This window comes from Arachis hypogaea, chromosome 3, assembly GCF_003086295.3.
Source record: "Arachis hypogaea cultivar Tifrunner chromosome 3, arahy.Tifrunner.gnm2.J5K5, whole genome shotgun sequence".
NCBI lineage: Eukaryota > Viridiplantae > Streptophyta > Magnoliopsida > Fabales > Fabaceae > Arachis > Arachis hypogaea.
This window is the reverse complement of record NC_092038.1, coordinates 128,989,412-129,017,069: the sequence shown is the minus strand read 5'-3', so window position 1 is coordinate 129,017,069 and position 27,658 is coordinate 128,989,412. Positions and strand designations below refer to the sequence as shown.

At 33.3% G+C, this 27,658-nt stretch overlaps 1 protein-coding gene and 1 long non-coding RNA gene across 2 annotated transcripts; one reads left to right on the top strand and one right to left on the bottom strand.

Annotated features, from left to right (window-relative positions):
• Positions 1-15,385: 15,385 nt before the first annotated feature.
• Positions 15,386-18,163, top strand: LOC112791546 (uncharacterized). Its single transcript, XR_003197234.3, has 2 exons — positions 15,386-16,255; positions 17,757-18,163. It is a non-coding gene; the product is annotated as an uncharacterized lncRNA (long non-coding RNA).
• Positions 18,164-20,635: 2,472 nt separating this feature from the next.
• Positions 20,636-27,615, bottom strand: LOC112791545 (uncharacterized protein At4g18490). Its single transcript, XM_025834417.2, has 15 exons — positions 27,420-27,615; positions 26,358-26,439; positions 25,714-25,840; positions 25,274-25,459; positions 24,368-25,141; positions 24,010-24,198; positions 23,805-23,921; positions 23,557-23,691; positions 22,834-23,028; positions 22,569-22,749; positions 22,109-22,170; positions 21,965-22,001; positions 21,650-21,811; positions 21,082-21,192; positions 20,636-20,988 (listed from the first exon to the last, which is right to left on the bottom strand). The coding sequence occupies exons 2-15, from the start codon at positions 26,416-26,418 to the stop codon at positions 20,932-20,934; spliced, it is 2,394 nt and encodes a 797-aa protein (XP_025690202.1). The 5' UTR covers positions 26,419-26,439; positions 27,420-27,615; the 3' UTR covers positions 20,636-20,931.
• Between the last annotated feature and the right edge of the window lie 43 nt (positions 27,616-27,658).

Below are 27,658 nucleotides of genomic sequence, written 5' to 3'. Positions count from 1 at the left end.
AATTGGACTCTGTGGTTGATGTGTCAATCTCACTTTCCAGGCCCAACGGAATACGATTTTCTAATATGCAAATAGCTTAGCTTAATCCAAGAAAGGAAATAACTATATATAAACATCAAATCGACTATTTTTATGTTACGTGTGACTTGTTACAGGCACTTCTATAGTTCTATCCATTAGTGTTATTTACCTCAATCTACATAGTGATTACTGATGACGCAAAGTGATTTGGTAGTTATCCTTTTTGCTCACCTAATCATCTGCACTGCCTAATTATCCTAAGTGATTTCTCGTAAATTATATATTATAAAAAAATAATAAAATATTAAATATACATCAAAATCAGCCATAATATTTTTATACATATACATGAATAATCCAAATCAACTACATACCAAATCTTCTACGTGCTGCGCCCAACCCATTCAACTATTACTGCGGCCCAGCACATCCACTCTTTAATAATCTCCTCTCATTCATTCGATAATTCAATATTGGAGAATGCTAGGGGCAATAATTTTATTGAACAATATAAATAACCATCAATCAAATAAAAGCACATTATACTTTTAAATTAATATTTTAAATTTTAATATTAAAATAACTATCCGTACACTAATAAAATAAACATTCGATATATTTATTGTTTATATTGTTTAATATTTTCATTGTTTACCTATATTTTTTCTTCAATATTTAAGTTTGACGTCGAAGAGCCTTACCTCAGACGGCGTTTCACCCCCTTTCATTATTAAAGTCTAGAGTTCAAATTCTAAAAAATATAATTGAAGGAAAAAATGTATGAAGAGTATATGAGTGTGTTATGTACTTAAGATTGAGAATTGTCTAATCTATTAAAGTACTTAAAATTGAAAGTTGTCTAATTTACTGACGAAAAAAAATTTTAATTTGACTATTACGTGCGTTTGATTATACCATAAAATTGAATTTTGATGTGGATTATTTTAGAATTTGTATACTATAAAAATATAATAACTAATTTTAGTATATACTTAGTGTGGTTGATAAAAAAAAATTTTGTTTAGGATTATATATTTTAGACAATAAAATATGATATATACATAAAAATTAATTTTTAAACCAGTCATTATTTATATATAAATATATATTATTTAATTTTTAATATATATTTTATATTTTAACATATATTTTATATGAGTAATTCATTTGATAGCTGATATTTTGTTACATATCATATAGATGTTTTGACTATTGCTTTCTCACATTTTTATACATAAATTATAAACATATGTGTTTTATAATATATTTTTTTAAATTATAATAATAAAAAATATAATATTAATAATTTTATATGCAAAATTCTACTCTGTTGAGGTAGGAATAAAACTTTCATGCTATAAGAATAAATTTTTTCTTGAAATTTTAAAACTTAAAATAGAGATCTTATATTACCATAAAATATTGATTTCCAATAGTAACTTAAACAAAAACATGTTAAAAAAAGGACACTAAAGTAAAAAAGGGATTCTAATAACCTGGCTAAGTGGATAAGGCAGAATGAAATGGAATATATATATATATATATATATATATATATATATATATATATATATATATATATATATATATATATATATATATATATATATTTGGTGACTAAATAAAAAAAAGAAAAAAATTAGAGATAAAGCTAAATTAATTGGCTAGATTCATATCTAAATCTATTAGATGTTGAAATTCACTCCATAGTTGGCTCCAATTCGAGTGAACGTCCGCGCCAGAAGCAGCTGCTTTAGCCATACAATCTGCAACACTATTTGCATTCTTCTGAATTAAAAGAATAGAGACTCTCCAATTCCAATTCATAACCTCCTGTATATGCTTTGCCAAATCCCATTTCGGAATATCTTTACCAAACATTCTTTGGTTTACCAAGAAAAGAGTTTCTAAACAGTCTGTTTCACAAATAACCTCACGAAATTCACTCTCCCAAGCAAGAAGTAAACCTCTCCAAATTGCATACAATTCAGCAAAAATAATACTGCACACTTCGACTTTTTCCAGTGCAACCTTTCAACCAACATCCATCAGGATTGCGAATGATACAACCAAAACCAGCATAGCCAAAAGGAGCAAAACAACTAGCATCACAATTCAATTTAACAGAATGAAGTGGAGGTGAAACCCAATGCAAACAAAGCGAAGGAGGAGACAAAGATTGATGCATAGCAAAAATAGTGTAAAACTCCCTTACTGAACTATGAATCAAACTCACCACTTTACTAGCACTCCAAGAATCATCTATATTAAATAAGTCATGATTCATGCTTCTCCAAATCCACGAGATGGTCGAAAAGAAAAGAAAAACATCTATACTCCTTGCACCTCTGTAGAGTCAATCACGTAAATCCGAGTTATCTGAATACAGGCCTAAAAGGTTCCAAACCTCCTTGGCACTAGGGCACTCCCGAAGACAATGAAGAATGGATTCAGAACTATTCTGACACCGATGACAGGTGCTAGATAAAGCTAAGCCACAACCCAAACGAAACTCTGTCGTAGGAATAGCATTATGAAGACTGAGCCAAATCAAGAACTTGTATTTCTCAGGAATATGCAGTCGCCATACCCACAACTAATTATCATGCTCATTCCAGTCAAACTTTCTTTTGGCTAGCCAACTGTACACACTCCTAGCTGAGTAGAGTCTAGAAGATGCCACACCCCACGACCAACCCAAACTCTCTCCAGCATTCAAATCTGGATTATAAGCATTCAAACGCTGTTTGACATCTCCTGGAATGATAGAGAAAATATCATGGAGATTCCATTGACCATCTTTCCAAACGTCTCTAATAGTTAAATCAGAGTCAGATATATGTACAAAAGGGACATCTTGAGCAATTGGACCCTCAATACTCCAATTGTCAAACCAAAAAGATTGATCAAGTGACCTAATGCACCAAGAGAAGGCATCCTTAAGAGCACCAAAAGTCTTTGAGATACTCTTCCAAACATGAGAAGCGTTGCAAGGGACAGGGCCATCTAAAACTCCCTCATTCCTCAGATACTTTGCCCTCAATAGTGCAACCCAAGGCTTGTTCTGACAATAAAAAAGTCCAAACCAATTTACCAAGTAAAGATATATTAACACACGCAAGATCTCTAACACCCAGGCCACCAAATTTCTTTGGAGTGATAACGGTCCTCCAATTAACAAGAGAAAGACATGTACCATCAACTTGACCCTTCCAAAGGAACTGTCTCATCATAGAAACAATTTATCGCAAACCCAATTTGGAAAAAAAGATACCTGCATATGATAGACAGGAATGGATGCTGCAACATAATTGATCAGGCAAAGTCTCCCTGCTTTATTTAGAAGCCTTCCTTTCCAGTTAGCTAATCTTCCCCTCACTTTTTCAATCACCGAATGAAAAGAAGCCCTACTGGTACAGGAACGATTAAGGTTAACTCCAAGATATCTTCCTAAATCCAAAGCAAAACGTATTAAAGAAACACTAGTAAAAATATCTCTTCTACGAGCAGTCATATTTTTATAACAAAAAGCTTTAGAGTTTTCAAGATTCACTTTCATGCCAAACGCCTTGCAGAAAATGTTAAGAGAATGCATGACCATTTGGACTTGACTCTTTGTAGCCTGACAGAAAAGTAAGAGATCATCTGCAAACATCAAATGAGAAAATTTTGGGCCACCCCTAGTGACAAAAACTAGTTTCCACACATCCTCGACCACCTTATGAGATATATAGCAAGCATGTCTTTCCATACAAAACACAAATAAGTAAGGAGACATTGGATCGCCCTGTCTAAGCTCCTTTCTAGGAGCAAAACTATCCAATCTATTCCCATTCCACATAATAGAAAGAGATGACGTACGGATACAATTCATAATCAAATTAACAGTGATGATAGAAAAACCAAAAGCAATTAGAGTACTCTCCAAAAACCTCCAATCCACCCTATCATAAGCTTTTTCAAGATCAATTTTAAAAGCAAGAGTATCTTTCTTGAATTTTGTGTGCTTCATGAAATTTAGAATTTCTTGGGCCACAATAATATTATCAGGAGCACCGCGACCCGGAATAAAACCTTCTTGCAAAGGACTAACAATATCTGGAAGAAAAGGTCGAAGTCGATTAGTCAATACCTTGGTGATAATTTTATAAACAACATTGCACAAGCTAATAAGCCTAAAATCCTTCATAAATGTAGGATTATCAATTTTAGGAATAAGCACAATCAGAGTTTCCATGATGCTAGGATTTAAGTACTCTCCCAAAAAAGTGTCCCAGACAATATTCCAAATCTCAATGCCTACTATCTCCCAATATTTTTTTAAAAAATAAGCTTGAAAGCCATCTAGACCAGGAGCCTTAAAAGGGCTCATATTGAATACTTCTGACTTAACTTCCGCAAAAGAGACAGGGTCAATTAACCTAGCACAAGCCTTGGTGCTTAGAGTGGGCATCGGAACATCCCCTAAATAATCAACCTTAACTTCTTCTGTTGTACCAAAGAGATTCTTGTAAAAAGAGAGGGCTTCTTCCTGGAGAATATCTGGATCAGTAGACCAAGACCCATCTCTAACATATAATCCATTTACTCTATTATGGTTTCTACGCACCAAAGTCTGAAGATGAAAGAATTTAGTGTTTCTATCCCCATACTTGACCCACTACTCCCTAGGTTTCTGGTACCAAAAAAGTTCCTCTTGCAATAAAAGCCTATTGTAATCTTCCTCAGTTCAGCTTCTTTAATTCTTAGAGATAACACATCAGTAACCTTCAAACGCCATTGAATCTGATCAATATGATATTTCAGCTTACTTTTTCGCACAAAAATATTTCCAAAAATCTTTGAGTTGAAGTCCAAAGAAGCCTGTTGAACCATCTTAAGCCTTTCAGTAATACCTCCAAACTCTTAATTCCAAGCTTTACTAATAACATGTTTATAAGAAGGATGTGTTACCCACGTATCTTGGAACCTAAAAGGACGAGAACCTTTCACTCTGGGGCCACCATGACAACGAACTAAAATAGAACAATGATCAGAATGAAGCCTGCTAAGAATTTCAGAATAATTCTCAGAAAACATTGTCATCCACGCCTCATTAACTAGAACTCTATCTAACTTTTTAGCCAAGTTCCTGCCAGCCTGAACTGCTCTATACCAAGTATATCTCCTGCCAGTCACTTTAAGATCAAAGAGCTCACAGTCATCTAGAGTAGCAGCTAATAAACTAGCTCTGTGAGAAGAAAAATAAGCACATGTACTCTCGTCTGGCACCACAATCTCATTAAAATCACCAACAGCCATCCACGGTCCATTATGGCCTGAATTAATAGAATGCAAATGATCCCAAAGCATACTTCTTTTTTCGAATTGTGGACTCCCATACACTACACTACAAAGCCAAACTAAGTTACCCACACTCACTTTCACTGTGATACATTGGTCAATTTGTCAATAACCACACAAAAAGCATTAGCAATAGAAGATAGAAACCAAATGCCACCCTTGTGTCCTACTGCTTCCTCAATACCAACACAATAAAAACCTAACTTATCCCAAAAATTCTTCAAATTATTAAACATGGTATGAGTTTCAAAGAGAAAGAAAAAAGATGGTTTATATATTCTCACCAAATTTTTACAATGCACACGGGCCATCTTGTTAGACGTACCCCTCACATTCCAGGCTATGATATTAAAACTATCCATAAAAAACAGTAAAAAAGGAGCTTCAATAACAAACCCGAGACTCAACATGATGTCCCTGTCTTCGACGATCCCAACTTTAATGGACTCTCAAGTTGCAACATAATTTTCTCCGTCGAAACTTGCTCCACACCCGCCGTTGATGCTCCATCCTTATCTACTGGTGAATTCTGCAAAGATTTTTGGCGAGGACGCTTTCGCACAGTGCCATTTGTTGTCTCACCTTGCTGCTGATGGTGAACATTGTGCCGGGTCCCCGAAGAAGCCACACTAACCGGTTTTCCAATATTGATGCCCATGCTTAATTTTACTTTGGATCCAGTAACATGTGTTGTACGTTGGTGATTAGGCCATGTCTAAGTATTGGTCTTGTTAGGAGTCTTCTTTGCTTTTGGTTGGATCTGATGGGTGCTAGGAGAAGGCTTTTGACCCATTTTATACTTTCCTTTCCTAATCACTTGAGTCTAGCCTTCCAAATTCTCATGTTGTGCATGGTCTACACTCTACATGAGCAGCATGCAAATCACTCTCCACCAAATTCGGGACAGCAACATTTCCAGTCTCATCTCCAAGATTCTTGCCAAAATTAAAACTTGCCTTTTCCACATGCACTGGATTTTTTGAATTTAAACTTTTTGGCTGCTTTGCTACATCGCCGACCACCTTAGTTCCTCCTCCCGCATTGCTGTCAGTCTTGCACACATTCATATCATGACCAAACTTGAGACAGGAGCCACAAATAAGGTGAAGACTTTCATATTCAACCTCATATTCAACACCTTCGACAAGAATCTTCTTAGTCACTGGCAATCCTAAATCTATCTGAACACAGGCTCGAGCATATCGTCCTCTTTCAGCTAATTTTTTTGCCAAATCAACCTTGACGGGAATGCCAACTACAGCCGCAACACGAAGCATTGCATCTTCTTGGTAAGACCAAATTGGTAATCGGAAAATTCTAAACCACACTAAAGTTGCTCCAAAACAGTTTTCACTTGATCTAAACTCTTGATCCCAAGGCTTCACTGCCACATAATTTCCCTCAATCATCCATGAGCCTCCTAAGAGAACCTTTTCTCGCTCCTCAGCCACATCAAACTTCACAAGAAAGTAGTCAAACCCTATGTCTAATAAATCAAAACCTCCCTTAATCTGCCATACCATTCGGAGTTTATGAGACAATGCAGTGTAGCTATAATGTTTACCTAGCACCTTAATCACTATAGCATCCTTATATGGTTCTGCCAAACAATTCTTAGCTTCTTGGGTTAACGTGACGCTCAGTCGTAAGAGATCTCCTTGCTTCCCACAAACTACCACAATGTTATCTTCCAACAAAGTTTCAACGAGTGAAAAAGCTTTAACAATCTTAGAACCCACAATTTTATCCCTGAATTTTTTTCCTGATGCAAGCCCTCTCCCGCTCTCCCCTTATCTCTTCCGCTAATATTATCGGGCTGCCTCACTGTGTTTCACCCTCAAAGTCTCTTTTTCGCTCATTCTACCACTCATCTTCGATTTTTAAAATTGTTATATATATATATATATATATTTGGTATGAAATGAAGACAAGTGGTTAGCCACACTTGCTCACAACCCATACACTCATAGATAGATGCGCACCTAACTTAGCATGTTTATTTTGTGGTTTGGAGTAAATCAAAATAAGTTTGATCAAAGTATGAATATTATTTACTAAACGAACACATCAAACAGTAGTGAATTTGTCATTGTTAAGGTGACGAAAGGGTAAGCCAAACTTGTTAATCTTGTAAACATTTGACATGGATTTATTTTAGGCGAATGCTATGTATCTACTATATTGTGCTTAACCAACTAAAAAGACAAATAGATAATATTTAATAAATTTTAAATATTTTATTTTTTATTTTTAAAAACAAGTTAGAGAATTTAGACAACACCATAAAAAAACACTATAAAATTCACCTCTTTTTATTAGTTGTCCTTAGGAGTGTCTATAAGTTCATGTTAATAACTTGATTAAAGTCTTACGAATTTTGATTGAATCTAATTTTAAAAAATATGTCGTCGGGTCTAACTTTAAGATTGGTATGGATTGAATAAATAGTCAATCAACAATATGTTATTGTCTTCTCTAACTATAATTTAAACTTAAAAAATAAGCAAAATTACATAAATTATTTTAGAACCATTTTATTTCTGATGCGATGGCAAAGGAGTGGATATAATGAGAGTAAAATAATGAAGTACAGAAGCTCAATTACAAAAAAATGAAGAATAAATATCTCAATCAATGTAAAGGATTGTAAGTATGGAAGTGATTGCTCCACCTACAGATTCAAGCTAAGATACACTCAAAAATAAGGAACAGAAGAAAAATTCAATCAGAGAAGAGAGAATATTCAGAAAGAAAATCTCACACACCCCTATGTTTCGGTTCTGCTCAATTAAATTGTTCTCCCATTTCCCTCCAAGTTGTTATACGCATTGTTGCTTTTGATTGCGTATTAATTTCTCCCTTTCTGTTATGGTCGTACTTTGAAACCCTCTCTAGAGCTTTCTCCCCTTATTAGTCTTATCAATTCCTTCAAAGCAAATTTGTGCAGAAATTGTATTTTTATTTTAAAAAAAAAGGGGGGAAAAACGAAAAAGAACTTGCTTGTTACTTAATACTTATTGATTATGCACATTTATAGTTAACATTGTTAACAACCACAACCATACATTGTGCATATGAATGCATGGTAATAATATTCTATTGATTATTGATTGATATCAAAATAAGAGAGGATTGCAGCATCCAGCATGCATTCATCACTAATGGTGCCTGGGATCGGGGCCCATTGGACTCAGACGCTTCACCCTATGTTGAACATTCTCCATTACTTTTAGCCTTGAAATCACTACGAAAGCATCCAATGCACCAGAGTGATTATGGCTTTCAGACGACGATGAAGAAGAAGTCAGAGACCGAGGCTCAGAAATTAAAACTAAGCATAAGATCAGGAATGTGCAAAACCAGAACCTCAACATTCTTACTTATTGTAGCAATAATAGAGAGGATGATTATGATCTTAGGCAATAAGCATATTTATAATAAGCAAAAACAGAATCACACTTAAAATGTTAATAAAATAAAGAGATTTTGCTAGTAAGTTGTCTTTGTAAAATTAAAGATAGAACTAATTTATTAGTTTTTATTGTACTTTTTATGAAACAGTGCATCTGGTTATCATTCTTTTAATTAGTTTTTAACAAGACACAAAATTCTCTCCAATAGATGATGATAATTTACTTGGTCATCATGCTTTAAACTTTGGACAGACATATAAAAGGTGTATAAATATTTCATAGATCCGGTTTCAATTTTCTCATGAATTCTCCAATAATATCTGCTATGTACCATGGGAAGGCCAAGTATAAATTGATCTTCCATGACCTAATTATTAATGTCGTAATGCGGGAAATTAAAACAAGTTTGTTAGTTCTTTTATTGGTGGATGCTTCTATGATGATATCTTCACATAAATATAGCATTATAAATCATTAAATGAGTTAATAAAATTGACTAAATATATTTAATTAATCATCTAAAAATTTACAATATCATTTTTATATAAAGATGTCATCATGTGAGTATTTTCCTCTTTTATTTAGTGCATTGTACTACCTAGTGTTTTAGGTCACTTCCTTTCATGACCGATCGAGCACACTCATAGGCAAATCGGCAATATTCTATAATAAAGGTGCGAAAGTGCCATATGGTCATACTTAATTAGCATAACTTTTTGAAATAATATATATGGGCGCTCTTTTTTAATTATTATTATTATTTATCAAACGAGCAAATATTTATTTGTTTCTTTTTAAATTTAATTAGGTCGTAGATATGAGTCTAATTAGGCTGACTTTAACTAGACTGATGACTTTAACAGTTTAACTAGACTGAAGTCTTATCCTATTTTTGCTTGTCTATTTTTTTTTAATTTCGACCAAAATTATAATATTTAATTATAAGCTTAGATATTATATATGGCAAAGTATAATAAGATTGAAAAGTAAAGGTGAAATTTAAAAATAGATATTATATAATACTTATATAAAATAAATAATTTCAATACGAAGATTTAATATAAATTTTTAATTTTAATACATATGAATTTTTTTTAAATATAAATATCGAGTCACGATAAACACCCCTTATTTAGAAATGAGCAAAAATGATGGCAGGAATTATTACTCTTGGTGATGAAAGAAGAGACCCATCAAATTCTCAAGGAATAAAAACCTGTCTCACAAATAAATAGGAATGGAACATAGAAAAAAGAAATCCTACCATATAGAGACCAAATTAATACTTAAAATGACTCATGAAATTTGATCTCTAATTTAATTTAATTTTTAAAATTTTAATTGACTCTAATTATTGTACCTTGAAATTTTGACTTGCGCCTCAATTTGACTTTTTTTGGCAAATTTGGTTGATACCTGACACTATTAAAACGATATAGTTTAACTCTTAGCGCTTAAATTGTTTAGAAACGACGTGGTTCGACATGAGAAAGGGGTTAATACCAAAACCAAACGTTAATCACTTGAAAATGGAACCCCCAACTGACCCTCCTTCTTCCTCCTCCTCCCTTCGTATACGTACTTTCAAAGAAGAACTATGGGTGTCACTGTAACTAAAGTTTGAAACTTTTCTTACTTGTTTCGCCTCCCATTGTGAAAACTAATTGCCTGGGAATCACTATTTCTTCAAAAACAGGTTAGTAACAAAATTGTTGCTCTCAATATACGATGCTCTGCTTTTTGTAAAATGTTGCATGAGGTTTGTTCATTTTTTTCGCTCTATTTCATCAGTGAAACTGTGGAGAACTTTGGTTGATTACGGTTGTTGATGATGGTAGAGTTCTTGTATGTTAGGGTTTAATTTTTTTTGTATGTATGTGGCTGTGATCATCTGAATCTTATAATTTTTTGTAACGCAGTCATTGATTTTTCATATTCCATTTTAAAATGACAATCTTACTCTTTCATATCCCATTTTAATTGAGAATTGCTTCTAGTATTTGTTGCAAAATATTAACTTTTAATTTGACAATCTAGCTGCGCAGTTCTGATTAGTTTATTTATTTGTTCTTTTTAATTGATTTTTCATTAGAAAACTATGTAATTTTAATGTGGCAAACTCATGCTGTATGTTATTCAATATGTTTTTGTTACCTTTTGATCATTTTAAATCTAATAGATACAATAATCTATACGGTGAAATTTATGAGATGTGGTATAGAACAACCAAACAACTTTTGTATATCTTTGAGAAATTGCATTGATCTATGAAAATACATTGAGACTTGTTTTCGAAATCTATTATTTACTTTTTATTTGTATTCTAAATTTGTCTCTATAATTTTACATAATTCAACTGACACTAAATTCATTTTGAATTTTAATTTGACTGTCTAACCCTTAGCATATCAGTATAAACCAGAGACCTAAATTTTTACCTCGTAGATATTTGATGCCCATTCTGTTATTCTATTTCTTGTAGACAGTGACATTTGGTTATGATTAAATTATTCAATATATTAGAATTAGGCTCTAATTGAATTGTCTATAATCTAAATTATTATTTTTAATATATTAAAGTAAGTGTTATTTTTAACTATTGTGTCTTTTTGAATCTTATTTATAGATGAATGAAGGTATAACCATTGTGTATCATTATGGAAGTAGTTTTGTCATGAAACCAAATGGCAGTTTGGTTTATGACAATGATCACATTGATAAGTTGTTTGGGCTGGATGAGGATGTACTAAACATATTTTCACTGAGAGATTACTACAAGGTCCTAGATTGTGATAACATGATTGAGTGAGTGTTGGTGATTTGTTCCTGGTAGACCTATGAAGAGTGGACTGCGAACACTAAATCATGAGAAGGAGTTGATAGAGATGTGTTTCTATGCAAAGAATAATGATGGAAGAGTGCACATATACTATGAACATAGAGTTTCCCAACCCATGGTAGATGAACCACCTGAATTGATAGCGTTAACACCCGATTACACTGGTGTAGACAAAGATATCAAAGGGACCACATCTAGCCCAAAAAATGATATGCCAACCATTCCTTCTGAAAAAACCAATCCTACAACATCTGAAAGCTCTTCCAATATAGCACCAAAATCACCCATTGACTCCACAGCTGAAGGCCCTTCCAATATAGCACCCAAATCACCCAACCCCCCATTGAAGGAGACATCCCAACCAAAACTAGCACCTGAACCCATACCTAAGAAGACAACTAAGCCCACAGCTAAGCCCAAACTAGCATCTAAGGAGATACCTAAACCCACACCCAAAGCAGCACCTAAACCCAACATCGAAACCAGCTTCTAAGCCCAAGTCCACATCCAAACCAGTTTCTAAGCCAAAGTCTACCTCAAATAGAACTAAGTACACACCCAAGTCTGGATCCAAACCCAATCCAACACCCAAATCAGCACCTAAGCTCAATCCAACCCCCAACTCAGCATCCAAATCTAAAGCCACTTCATCCAAATCAACCTCTACTGCAATCAGGTCCTCTGCTAGACTAAAAAGAAAAGTGGTGGTACAAACAAAGAATACTAACAAATAGGCTCTGGGACAGCTCCATGTTTGGCAGAATTTATGAAATTCGTCCCCATTCCGGGTTTCAAACTACCAACAACAAAATAGAATACAATTTACAATGTTGACTGGAAGTTATGCAGGATATATTTTATAGAGTGTATTTGATCAAACTATATTCTTTTGATATTTTGAAACTCTGTCATATAGAATAATATGTTTTGACTAAAGATATTCTAAAACTCTGTTATGTAAGGTATTGTGTTGTGCTACAGATACTGTTTTTATTGATGCTACTTAACATTGATGATAATGATTAATTACTATGTGTTACTACATAAATGAATATCTTTGTTTTTTTATAACTTATTTTGTAAAATTTTATACCTTTTTCATATAATCTCAGTTTTATTCAACTTTTACAGTACACATCATTACCCAAAAGAACATAAAACTCCATTTCTAATTTGTCATCAACTTTCAGGTCCATGAAAAAAAAATTAAATGCATACCAATATTTCATTCACATAATTCATATCACATTTACATATATTTTATCCCACCTAATCCTAAAGCTACAATCACAAATCCAAAAATAATGACAAACACAGACAACATAATATTCCACATTTTTAAGATTCTAATTTCAGCTTCAACTGCACTAATTTTTCATTCCAAAAAATTTTTTCAATGATCTTCACTAATTGAAGTTTCATTTCTCTCAACTATGGCCTCTTCTTCTTCACCATCTGCCAATTTAAAAAAATCACACCATCTCTTACTGGGAGTCTACAACACCAAAAATCTAAAAAAAATGAGAGAAAGAGCAACTACAAAACCAAAAGGAATTTGAGAAATGAGATACACAATCAAGTTGCAATAATTCAACCAACTCACATTATAGTTAAGGCATTCATAAAATGGTCTCTCTGGATTGGAATCTGTCCCAAACCATCGAAAAATAGGATGCAACCCACAACCGCACCAATGGAGAACCTTCCCACCTCGGTCACGGTGTGTGTTCTTCACCCAGTCACCATGCAAACGAGCTCTAATAGAGCTACCTGAGCCTTGACTGCTGTTCCCCAACATCCTTCTCAACTCTTCGAAAGACTCTTGTGATTTGGAAAAATTGGGGTTGCTAGGTTTTATTTGAAATTTTTAGGAGTTAAATTGATGCTTTCAAATATTTTGCTACGTTATCTAACTGCTTTGCTGTCAGGTGTCAACCAAAATTGCCAAGTCAATTTTTCGGTGACGAAGAACAATAGAAGGGCCAAATTGAGGCACAAGTCAAAATTTCAGGGTACAATCAGAGTCAATTGAAACCTTGGAGTCTAAATTGAGTCGGAGTCAAATTTTAGGGGCCAATTTTGAATATTAACTTTATAGAGACCAGCTAAATCTCATGACATGAAGTTATAATATAATCACAAAGTTTATTTATAAAAAGAATCTAAAATTAAAATTTTTAGTTATTATTGATTTTGTTGTTATAAAATGTTGACAATATTATCATAAAAATGTGATTACATGAATAATCTTATATGTTTAAAATAGTTTGTCTTTGGAATGATATAAATTAATTTTTTATGTTATATTTTAATTTTATATTGTGTTTTTTAATGAATAAATCATAAACTTTTATATTTAAATTAAATTATGTCGTTATGTTGTGTTATATTTGTTATGAATAATGCTACACATTTAAGTGTTTTTATAAATTAAGTCCAACCAAACTAAATAATAAGACTTGGAATAATATTAGTTATAATTAATTTTTGTTATATTAGACATTAGATTTGATTAACAAAAAAATTTAGATGTGTAGTATTATTTATTTATTATTTGGTGCTATTCTTTTGAGATTTTTTTTAATTAATAATATCTAAAATATCCGTCTGATGAAAGCCATTGCCATCCTACGCTGCTCTGTTTTGATAGTTACACACTTTACAATTGAGTTCATACTTTCATATTTAATACAAATTTTAGTGGTAACTTAACGTGGAGAAGGAAGCTCTTCGTTCTTCCAAAATTGAAGTTCGTCAGAGTAGTTTTCTGAAAGGGATTTTAAATTGTAATAGAGTTTCAAATTATTCATCATCTGATCTTGTAACATTATAAAAGAATTGTGGCCTTGCACTATATAGATCATGCATCCACCATAAACGAGGAGACATCCAAAACCTAATAAACCCTAGCTTGTAGATGCTATCCATTTTTCAAAAATAAAAATCAAATCCATTGCAATAGTGCTAAATCGCAGTATTATTTGTTAATATTGGTCGGCATTGTATAAAACACCGACAATTTCGTCCTACTCTTAGAGAATGAAGAGTGTATATATATATATATTTGATGAAGCAACTCATAACCACAGGAATGCATTATATTGTTATCATCTTTCAATGAATGGATCCTACAAATCTGTCTGAAAATTTAGTATTTAGTATATATGATCCAGACCAAGATACATACTTATATTATATGCAATCCTCCTGGAGTAACCAAGAGACATATCATACATTACTTATAGAATATCAACAGAAAAATCCACTTTGATGAGAAGATATCATTCTATATACTCTTTACCTTATCCTAATTACATTTTTCATACTAACCTTATCCTAATTAATTGTGCGTCATATCCCTTGCCTTATTGGCATTTGTTGCTTTAATATTTTTTATAGACACTTAGCAAGTCAGCATTATCCTTACAATTTAATTTATAATTTTATATGTGTATTTAATTATATTTTTTAAATGTTCTCTCTTCGGTCTCATAATATACATTCTTGAAAGATATAATTGATAGCTGCTTCAGTTTATAGTAGAGTTATCATCTAAATAACAACTATTGCATTCTTTTTTACTTACATCGTTAATTAATAACTGCTTTAATTTATGCATCATAATATATCTGTAAATAAAAATATTATATGTACATCAAAATTTAATTATTATATTTCTGTATAAATATATATTATTTAGTTATAATTATTTAAAATATATATTTTATATTTTAATATATATTTGATATAAATAATTAATTTAATGATTAATTTTTTATATACACTAATAGTGATTTTTTTAAAGGTTTAATTATTCTGTTGGTCTCTATAGTTTCGCAAAATTTTCAATTAGGTCCTTATACTTTTTTTCCTTTTAATTGGTCCCTATACGTTAATTTTTTTTCAATTAAGTCCCTGTCATGAAGATAACGTTTAAGATAACGGAATATTCTGTTTAAAAAACGAATATTCTTCTATTTGAGTTAGATATTCCAATTGTACATGTTTTTTATTTTTTCAAAATACCCAAAAACTCCTTGGTCACAAAGGAAAACAAAACCCTAGCCAGCCCCTAATTTTCTCTTTGAAAATCGTGTAAAGTGCGCTTCTCTTTCAGTGGTCTGTCTTCTTCATCCATAAGCTTCGGCATCTTCATTCATAGCTGTCGGTCCGTCATCTTCATTCAAAATCGTGGTGGTTGGCCGTCTGTCGCATCCTTCTCCCTACGCTGCTCTGTTCTGCGTTGGTCTTCTGCGTTGTTTGCCCGTCGAAGCTCTCACCGTGCCTTGCCTCGCGTCATCTCGCTGCGCCGCGCCTCACCTCACCGTGCCGCGCCTCACCATGCCGCGTGGCTTACTTTCTTGTTCTATTACACTCTTTGTAACCCTTGAAGCGAATTTTGTGTTGCCGTTCTGTACAGGTGGAAGCAATATTAGACAAGGAAATTTTCACTTTGGAAGAGCTTCTTGATGAAGAGGAGGTGATCCAAGAATGCAAGGCCTTAAACAGTCGACTCATCAAAAGTAGAAGGCTATCTTGAAGGAAGTTTATAAGAAGAAGAAGTACACGTCAAGCTCTTGATCTCCACCCTAAGAAGTAAGAATACCAGAGCCATTCGCAGAGGCTCACCAAGCACCAGGTATTTGCCTTGCCTTGTGTTTAAATTCTTTAATTAACTTTGAATTTTGTTCCTGTTCATTCATCATGCTACTCTGTAGTTGAGACATAGCACCAGGTCTCTAGTTCTAGCATACTGTTAAAGTATAGGATATTTCACTTCAGCAACTTCATTGTTCATAGGATCATTAAAAAAATTGAAGAAATATCGATGTGCTTGTATAGAATCCAGTGATGCAAAACAGAAATTAACTGCATTAATTTATTCAATGTTTGTGAATTTGTGCATGGTCTATACCATGATTTGGGTGTGCAGGACCTCACCGTGCAGACTGATCATACTTGACACTTCTTGTTTTCTTGTCTTCAAGTTTTACTTTGCTAATGGTTTATTGCTGAGGATACAACACATCAAAGTTCATTGTTTGTTTACTGGGGAAGGGATGCAAGTATGATTTTATTAGGGAATAGTTTATAGTTGATAGTTGATTTTTAGCAGTATTTTATTCCCTGCCAAAGCTAAACAGAAATATATGGATGCAAATTGCAAAATTTTTAGTAATGGTTAACAATGGATTTCCAGGTTCTTTGTGATTTAATTGATCTTCTGAATTTGTGCTTGATCATGTTGTGGCGAATGTTTAATTGATCTTCTGAATATGTGATTTTATATTGTGATGATTGAATGCTAATCAAATACTTGGGGCTGAGATTAAATGATGAAAAGTGATAAGAGAACCAAGGATATGAAAGATTAAGTTTAAGGATAGTTGAGAATCAATAAAATACACCAAAGCTGTTTCTGCAGAATTAGGCAGTAAAAACCGAAAATTGTTAGATTTACTGCTACCAATCTGGGCCTCTGAATGAAATGAAACTAATTTTTCCTGAAACTCTAAGAAGTCTAGTTGGTTGCATAAAAAACTCTAAGAACTTTGTAGTTTAAGCTGTCTCGAATTTAGTTGCCTAAGTTTCTTAGTTTGTAGAATGTATAATTCTTGATTCACATTTGGCTGAACTTCCTAAAATAGTAAAAATGGATGGTTGGTTTTATTATTTATTGGTTTTTATATAAATCTTAGTTTTATTTCATGTTATTGTTGTTTAGGGAAGTTCTGAACCTATGTTTAATTGCATGATTAGATTAGATATACTAGGCTGCATATCCCTAAAGAAAAAATGAGACGGTAACTTTGTTTTTGAAACAATGCATATAGCTATATTAGTGATATAACTACGCATTGCCAGAAATTTCAGTGATCAATGGATACACGGTTCTTGGTGAAATTTATGAGTTATATATAACGCTTCCCCTTTTGAAAAATGATGCCTTGTGCAGAAAGAAACTGAATTTCACCATTTGATATTAAAGTTGGCTCATTGTGATTTCAGCATTTGGTCTAAAGTTTGGAGATTGATAAGTTTCAAAATATGAAAAAGGAATGGAACTAGATTTGAGCTTTTTCACATACTGCAAGATTTTTTCTATTATGTTTTAATTGAGAGTGATATGTTGGTTGCAGGAGTTCTCTTTGCTGGAGACTTAGGAAGAGAATGTCCTTTTGGAACATAAGTATGGAATCTAAGTCGAGCTTCTATCTTTATGAGGGCTTAAAAGTTTGATTCAACTTTGTACAAAAGCATGCATGAAGCACCTTGCTATAGTGAAGAATCTTTAAGTCAATTTTTCAGTTGGAATGTTATACCAGACTTTACAAGTTGAGATAGATACAATTGTTTGGTCTAAGTAGATATTGAATAGAGTATAGTTATGTTCATGAATTATTTTTACCATGTTTTAGTCTAGATTGTGGATCATAAATTTAATGTATTTAGGAATTTTCAATATGTTAAATTCTATATTTCTATGTAGACATTGTAAATGTTGTGGTATTTATTTGAAAAATTAATCTATGCTCAATTTCTTTTATATTTTATAGAAATATAATTATTTATGAAAATTTAGTTTTAATAGGGGTTAATCTGAAATTAGTAAAAATCTATAATTATAAAATTAGGAACAATGACTGAGTTAGTGACCGATTTAGATTTTTAGTTCAGAAATTAGCAGCTAAAAGGTATAGCGACCGATTTAAAAAAAAAAATCAATCGCTAAATCGGTCTCTATTCCGGTAATTTCTTGTAGTGTAAATAGGGATTATAGGAATATCTTTCATTGAATATTTATAGTTTTACTAAATTTTCAGTTAGGTCCTTATATTTTTTTCTTTTCAATTAGGTCCCTAAGGATATACAAGTAATTTCACAATTTACTAATATTTTTTTGACGTTTAACGTTAATAGGGACTAAATTGAAAAAAAAATTAACATATAGGGACCCAATTAAAAAGAAAAAAAGTATAGGAACCTAATTGAAAATTTCGCGAAATTATAGGGACCAACAGAATAATTAAACCTTTTTTAAAAGAACTGTCTTAAAACATTAGTTAGTTAACGAGAATTTTTCAATTATCTATTTAAAATTTGCAAAAAAAAAAAAAAAAGACACCTGAAACTTATCGTTAACTACCCTTTCCTGCCTCTCTAATGCCTCTCCTTACATTTTCCTCATAACTCACAAATATACCCTATATAGGAAGGAAGGAATAGCATCATATGCTAGGAACTAGGAAGATAAAAAATTAAAATTTATCTTATTTAATCTTCATTAATTATTATAATAATTAATAAATATTAAATAAAATAAATATTAATTAATTTTGACATTTTTTTTGTTACCAAATATTTTTGTAACAAAAATATATAATTTTGAGTTTTTAAAACTTTAAGATATAAATTCGTACATTTTTTTTTTGGTGAAATGCGAGTACACTTTATTCCATAACAAAACTCCAAAATAATTCAGTAATGTTACAAAGCCACAATAATATAACCAGAATTTTTTATATAAATTATGGTAATAATCGGATGAAATATAAAAAGTGAGACATTTTTTTCTCATCCAAGTTCACTGATTTTGGAATATGATTCCTACCAAAAATTCTGTCTTTTTAACAATTTTATTATTGATGATTTGACTGCTTCCAAAGGCATCTCCCGCCACCCTGAACAGAGCCAGGTCTTTATTTTTCAAGTTATAAATCGCCTAATGAGTCATGACGCTACGAAACTAAACTTAGTACACAAAGTTGAGCAACTTCCGCTCTCTTCCTCCGATGCCAACTGTTTTCAAGTGGTGGTGTGCGTCTGGCCCCCCTGGACTTACTCTACGGGGATGGTAGTACTGGCTTCCCGTTGCATTCTGAGGTCTTAACTCAAACTTTGAAGATACCTTAGAACTTTCATGCAATATGGTACCATCTTTATTGACACTGTTGAGGAAGACAGGGATGTGAGATGAAAAGGGACTATGAATCCTTAGAGGCCGAGCCTCAGACATGGTGAACGAAAGCAATAGGAGCAAGATGCAGAAACAGAAACAGAAACAGAAACCAGATCTCGCCATTCTCCACTCCTTCAAGATTTCAAGAGATTGTTGACGTTCTTACTATATTCCAAGCATAGATGGAAGCATATATATAGAGGTTCGGTGGCGTAGATACTGCCAGTATTTTATAGGAATCCAAGTGGGAAGTGCAAGGTCAACAAAAAATTGTCCGAGTGTGTCGTGCGATTCGTTTTTGTTTCTTTATGAGCACTTCCAGTAATCGTCAAAAGCTTTTGTTGTCTTGTAGGTTAAATACAAACCATGCGGAAAGCTAATTGGATATATGGCTGAAAAGATGTATCCTGGAGTCTTATACGTAAAGGTTAGATTGTTGTATTCGATCGAATGTCAACTAGAAAACTTCAACTCCTTAGTGCCAATTTGTTGCCTTATGATTGTGTATCTATGTCGTATGTGGAAAAGAAAAAGAAAGGCGACAAAAGCTATTGTCGAGGTGGTGGATACAGCAAATTTATCGTGGATTCGTGGAGCTAACATGAATCCTTGCTTTCTTGGTTATTTAGAAGGGAGAATTAAACGTAGAGACTGGATAAACTGTTGGGTAGGAAACCTTGGTCAAATCGTTAATATTCATAACAGTTATAAAAGTAAAAGCTAGTTTGGTAATAAATTGGCCACTGAATAGGGTCAATTATGTAGGAAGCCTTGCCATGTTTCTCAGAACTCGGTAGTTTGGAATATTCTTTTTCTTAAGCAAATTATCTTATAATCCCTAACTGTTTTCTATTTTATCCTAAGAACTCAGATCCCTGCTTCAATGCTACGCTAAGAGAGAAATATTGTAGATTAACGTCGATAATGTTATATTTCACCCTTCATTTTTGCAATGGAGCCCACATTTTAGCTTTGTACGTAGAATAGTTAATTCTACTTCATCATTAATTCTCGAGACAAAATGTCAAAATCTGACAGAGGAATCTTTCGAGACGACAATTTAGGGCCACAATGGACTTGAGGCATGCTCAGCAATCGTCTTCTTTTAAATGTTCAAAATCTCAAATGGACCAAAGTTATGTCTAATCACATGTTACACAACCCACAAAATCGCAAATGTTTTAAAATTTCTTTCTATGGAATGCCCAAAATTAGTCCAGATATTCGGTCCTTAAATTCAAATGATGATTAATAATCTGACAAGTGTTATATTGAAGAAGAAAATTCACAGCAACCAAGAAACTTTTGTAGATTCGTGTGAATACTGACCTCCAAATGCAACATTTTGCTGCTGATCATGTTTGAATCCCCTTGGACGTCAATTGGGAAGCAAATTGCTGAACCTTCCGAATGTTCACAAAAGTTAAGAAAAATATCCAGTTTTACCAACTGTAATAAATCAATTTATTGACAAGTAGCAAATGGCAGAAGAGAATAAAGGATATTTCTTCTTCATAAATGGGATGATTAAGCATCAGCAAGTTATTATTGTTCACAATGGCTCTAACTAATAATTCTTTTGCTTCCTCGTGCTTCTTTCTCAGCATGTTACAAATCTGAAAAAAAAAAAAAAACTGATTCAAGAATAAATCCACCGAATGTAATTTTTTTTCCTCATTCCAAGCTCTAATTATAATGAATGCTTGAATGGAAATGTTTAATTCATTTCCATCAAATATGTTGACAGATATGGATCGGAATTGTTGTAACTCGCAAGTGTATGAATCTATCATTTTGTTTATGTGCAAAGAATAATTTGATTTCCTCACCGAAACACATGCAATGTATCTTTAGGAACAAGAATGGCCCTGTTTAAAAGATGCACGTTTCCTCAAAAATTCTGATGTGTAAAATATAGTACATGCAGTTTTTGTTAAGATGGCTAACAAATATTTCATGCTATTTTATTCAGGAAATACAATAGCCCATTTTCAATTTTCAGACAACCACCAAATTTCTGGGCAACCATAAAATTGACATACAAAAAATATGGTAGAATTTTGAATCACTCACATCTTCAAGTTCCTTCATACATGCTTCTGCCTTTCCAACATTGCTGTTATTTTCCATGAGTATAGGATCAGTTACTTCGATTTCTTTCACTTTAATCTCTGATGAACTTTCAAGTCCAAAGCTTGGGTGCTGACAGATTAAATTGGCCGGCTTACTCTGTACCTAATTTCCATGAAAGTAAAACTGAGTAATGTCTGAAAAGAAACTGGTATTACACAGTCACGGTTAAATACGTATCTCCAAGTATCCTTACATTATATCATTCATCCTCAAATATATGAAAACAGGCCGTATAAAATTATGCCTAAAATGTACCTGCTCAATAACTTCTTCCAAGGATTCCTTGGAGTTTCTGCAGATGTTCAGAACTGTGTTACTTGTCTAGAAGAACCAACAAAAGAAAAAGAACTACCCCGTAACAAAGAAAATATATAGAACAATTAATTTGTTCATTATGACCTGCTAGGAGACTGAGAGAGGCGCTTTAAGGACCTCAACGAGGTCATACCTGCTTCTAGACCCTGCACAATTGCATTATTCGAAGAATTTCAATAAGGGATTAACTTCTTCAACACATAAGGTACAAAATCTTATTTAGAAGGTTAGAGTACTGCAATCATGAACTTCTTTTGACAGTTGACATTATTTGTCTTTTGAGTTTCTTTCCTTTGGGGAAAAAAATGATTTGTTATGCCATTGAGGGTGAGTACCAAGGGGAAGAACTATGCACCAAACGTAGCAGACAATAGTAATCATAAGATATACCAAATCAATTAAAAAAGGTAAAAGAATATAGTAAGAAAATGCATACGTAGATGTGAAAGTTAAAAAGAAATCCAACATAGGGCTTCTGGTGTCAAATCATTTGAGTCATAACTCCTATTTTATCCGTTAAAAAGCAGAAAAATAAGGGTCCCACCTCAATAGTTTTCCTCTTCAAGAGTGGTGTCAAAGGCTTTTGATTGCCACCGCTATCAGTAAGATGGTGATCTTTTGATGCTTTAGCGCCCTGAATCTCCAAACTTTGTTCAGAGCTTACTTTGGAGTTTGCTTCTTTTTGGTGTATGTTAGCTGGTAGCACCTTGCTAGCTTCAATTTTCCTAAGATAACAAATAAAGCCCACTCAAAGTCCCTTCATGATTTCGAAGGGAGCAGCAGATAGAATAAAGAACACAGCATCACACCTTAAAGATTTCAAGCTAGAGAGAGGTGGAGTTATCTTGCAAGCTTTAACAGAAGCAAGTTTACTTCCATCTATGGAACTCATCCTTGATTTTTGAGAAGATTCCTTGGCTGACACTTCAGCTTGAGAATTTACAGACATCTGTGTAGCATTTCTAGTTGTCTTCTCAGCTAAGCAGGAAGGGTTAAGTTGAGAACTACAAAACACCACAGATAGCAGCAGATCATGCACAATAATTCTGCAGGATGTCTTGAAAGCTCAAAGTAGAGAATTTAACTAAGCTTTATTTACCCTAGCATTAACATAGAGAAAATCAAGATAATAAATGCATGGTGAGGACCATGAAAATTATCTATCAAGAAAGATCACAATTGAATATAAAATATTCAGAGTTTTTCCCTTCTTTAATGCATTGGTGAAAGATCAGGCGGAGATATATATCAGAAGTCTGAACCACGTAGACAAGATTCCATATCATATGAAGATTTACAAACTCTTCCAATATGCTAATTCTTTATTGACCAAATTCTTCGATTAATTTCTTTTGCTTGAAAATATCATTTCTTTTGATTATATTTAACCAAAAGCATAGGCAAATTCGATCTGTTTCATTCACAGTGCTGTAGGTTAGCACATACTCTCCTATCATCAAAATATTTTCTGGAATTTTCAGTATACTACCACCAAAGACGGTTATATCACAAAAGGAAAAATAGCTCCTTACTTCAATATACTAACATCCTTAGCCGACGTTCTAGTTCCTGGAAATATAGCCTTGCTTTTATTTACTTCTTGGTGAAACAACTGCTCATTTCCAGTTAACCTGCCTGCACTTGGCGTAACAGACGATGTTCCCTCCCTGTTCATGATTCAGAAGTGACAGTAACATTCATTACTGGCATGTAGCAACCTAACTTTTGCAAATAGAAAGTAAATACATGTATAACATAAGTCAAGGAACATATATATCACCTCATATTGCAACCACTTTTAAGACCATCTTTGCTATCAAGCAATGGTCTCATTAGTTTGCTGGAAGCCGGGAGTAAATCAATTGCCAATTTGCTACCATAGCTCGTGCTATTTGATCTGAAGCCCTTCCCAATTTAAAGATATCTATAAAAAACACTGACCATTTAAAAGATAATAAATAATTGCTTTAGCAAGCATAACGCACCGTGCCTGAGTTATGGATCTCAGGTTCATATCACCATTTCTTTGGCAGCCAAAAGTAATACTCTTTGCCCCAGCTGTTGATGCATGATGTTTTATGGAGCTTTTATCCTCTGGCCTGCTGATTATATTTGACTGTGTGCCTTGGAGTTCTTTGTCTTTCATCAGCTTGGTTTTATAATCTAGGGATTTACTGTATCAAGTGTGTAAGAATTGTGAAAAATGCTGCTTACCTATAAAAGCTATAACCATTTTAATTCCAAGTCCTTGTGAGTCCGACAGAGTAGGAGTTTTACCAAAGCTAACAACACAAAAAGAAATGAATGGGTATAGACATGATAGTAAAATGATATAATCTCGACCTGCTTGTTGGAGCCAACTGACACTCCAAACTTGAATTTTGCTTTTCTATGATGTCATTGTCACATGAAGTCTCCATTGGGGCATCACTTTTAGCAGTATCTTCAAGGCTTTTGTCACTCTTTTCAGGTTGAGGGTCATTTGTTACACCTTGGGTACTGCTACCTAGATTTTCTCCAACGGTATTATCTGACCCAGTGCTGTGCACCAGGGATGAATGCTCTAAATGTAAGTCAACTCCATCAGAATCCATATATATTGCCTCATCATTAACCTTTGGTTTTTCACCTGAAACATTAACCTCTTCTGGGATAATGTCTTTCTCTGGATCACTCTGACCTACTAACTGGGAAGACTCTTTAATGGTAACTTGTACAGGCATTGATTCTGTCGACTTTGTCATCTCACACAAGTATTTTTCTTTATCCATTTCTTCTGTCTCTGCAATTTTATTTATATCTGAAGCGTGGTTCACAATTGAAACGTCCATGGAACCCAAGGATGACAATTTGGATGTAGAACTACCTAGTCCAGAATCTAGATTCCCTAGGTTACCAACTGAAGTCTCAATTTTCAATTTTTCCAGTCTCTCTGATGCCTGTGGTTTTATAGCCATGCTATCAGTAGATGCATGAGCATTTTCATCATTGCTAGCTTTAGGCATTTTAGCACCTGCATTGTCACTTTCTTCTGCTGTAACTACTTTTTCCCTAAGGTTCTTGTTGGAAGAAGCATCTCTTTTTATTAAGCTTGGATCAAGATTGAAGTTATCCAACCTATGTCAATAGAAGACGTGTAAATATGATAATACATTTGAACCTTCAAAACACTCACACTACCATAGCTGAAGCCAACAATAACATTGTTCCACATTAGATGATTATTGTCTTGAGTACCTTGCTACTTACTCATTAAAATCAAAGCTGAAATTAAATGCATCTTGTTTTCCTGCTTTTCCACCACCAGAAGATTCTCCTTTTTTGTCCTTAGACTGGGAAGACTTTTTGGGTGTGCATGCAAAATCAAGGTCAGACATGTCCATCTTAAATGATGATATGTTTTCGAAATCACCGTCCAAATTAAAATTCATGTCCCTACAGCAAGAGAGTATTTCTTAGAAATAAATAGGTGCTACTAATTCACAGTTGCATATATGTATATCCTGCCTTTAGTGAAATAAAAAAATTTAATGTATCATATAACCCTTTCTCTAGTATAAGTGTAACATCTTATCAGTCAACTGGAACATTTAAAATGAAGGATGTTTCAGAATGAAACCAATAACAGCATCCTTTGACTTCATAGTTCCCTTTGCCAAAATCAAACTCTAAAATTCAAGAAGACTCACAGTTTCTCAAAGTCAAATGTCTTTTTCTTCCCTTTAGGAATAGAGTCAAAGCCAAAATCCATTGTATCATCATCTGCCATTGACATGGTTTTCCATGAACTAAGAAATTCCTTTCCAATGTCATCATCTGTCGGAAATGAAAAATGTATAATGATAAAAGAAAACTCATGTAACATAATATCTCTAAGAATCTTGCATTGATAATATAATAGGTTAGATCCTTAATGAAGTGCAAAAAGCTGCGTATGGAAACAGTGAAGAACTTAAGTCCTATACATCAGAACTATTATTGAATCTGATGAACTCTATCTTGCTTTGTATATTCTACCCATGTTCACTTCATATCCTTGGCAACTGATCAAATGCAATGGTGATATCTGTTGCAGTACTATTTTGTATGCAGAAACCTGATATATTTTTTCTTAATTTGAAATAGAAAAATACTTAGAAGAATTGAGTTCATTGAATTGATATGCTTCCTTAAATTTTATGAACTATCAACAAACACACTAATTTTAAACAGAGTTTACTAGTAAATATGACAAGTAAATGTAATTAATTCCTAGATCATTTATTTCATCCTCTTATTCTAATATTGTTTCAATTTCCATATAAAAATACTAGGAAGAGTTCACTTATATTACCTAGCAATGAACCTTTATCTTTTGAATCTGCAGATGATGATTCCTTGTTCTGTTCTGCCATTGCTTGAGGCTGGCAAAAATTCTGAATAACAAAAAAGGTAACAAAAGTGTTTGTCAAATCCAACAACCTTAAGACAGACTGCAAGCCGTTAGCTATCATAGATGCTTCACATGGGAAGAATGTAAAAATAAATGAAAACATCCAGGTGGAAATATCTGGCCAATAATAAACCAAGTGCTTCAGCCCTCCAATGATGAAAACAAAGAATAACAAACTAGCTATTCGTCAAGCAAATACAAATCATTACCAACAACTAACAGTGAATAATAGGCCAGAGAGAACAGCAAATTAGGATATCCTACGGACTTAGGATGAATTAAACAAAGAAAATAAAGTTGACCATTTCACCATATGAACCATCTTTGAACGATGTCCATCACTCTTTTGGTTAATCCTCCCAAATTAGACATAACAAGATATAACAATTGAGAGTTGACATTATAGAGAAAATAGTTTCATATTTACAGTTTTCACATTACTGCAAAGTATCCTAGTCGTAGTCAAAAGCATATTATGAACAAGCTAACTACAGATATCGTACTATGGAAAGCTAACAGGGAAGTGGTAAATGGCGTCAAAAAAGTCCAAAAACCACTTCCTTAGCATCCTGTAGTGAAATACCATTATACCATAAACTATTGCATAAAATATAATAATACATTGAGAAATCAATTAACGTTGGCGATCCATGAAAATTCTGACTAAAAGTCAAATTGATTAGGCAGTGAAAATAACCAAAGGAATTCAAAATTCGTCAAAAAGAGAAAGGAACTAGCAATAGCAATAAATCAAGCGCAAGTGAAGTTGTGACTAGTGAATCTACCGGCATTGGCATAACTCCACGGACACCAAAACTAACAAAATTTATGAAAATTGTAAACAGAAAACACGAAATTTGTGAGAATCGAAGAGATCAATTCACAGCAGAAAATATATGCGTTATTGACAGATCGAGGAAAGCTAGGTGACAAAGCGGAAACGGAAGCGTTAAGATACGAAACCTGTGAGAAAGCAGAGATTTGCAATTTGCGTAACAGAGTGAGAGTGACGATCGACAGCAAGAGAGAATTCGTTCGGTTACTGTGATGAGAATAGAGATGCGAGAAAATGTAGCGTTTTGATCGAAAGAAAATGAACGCGGCCACACGGGAAGCTTCACAGTGTTAAGAGTGAAGACCGAAGAGGAAAAACATGGAAACTGAACTGTTCATTCGAATTAGCATTAAATATGAACGGCTTC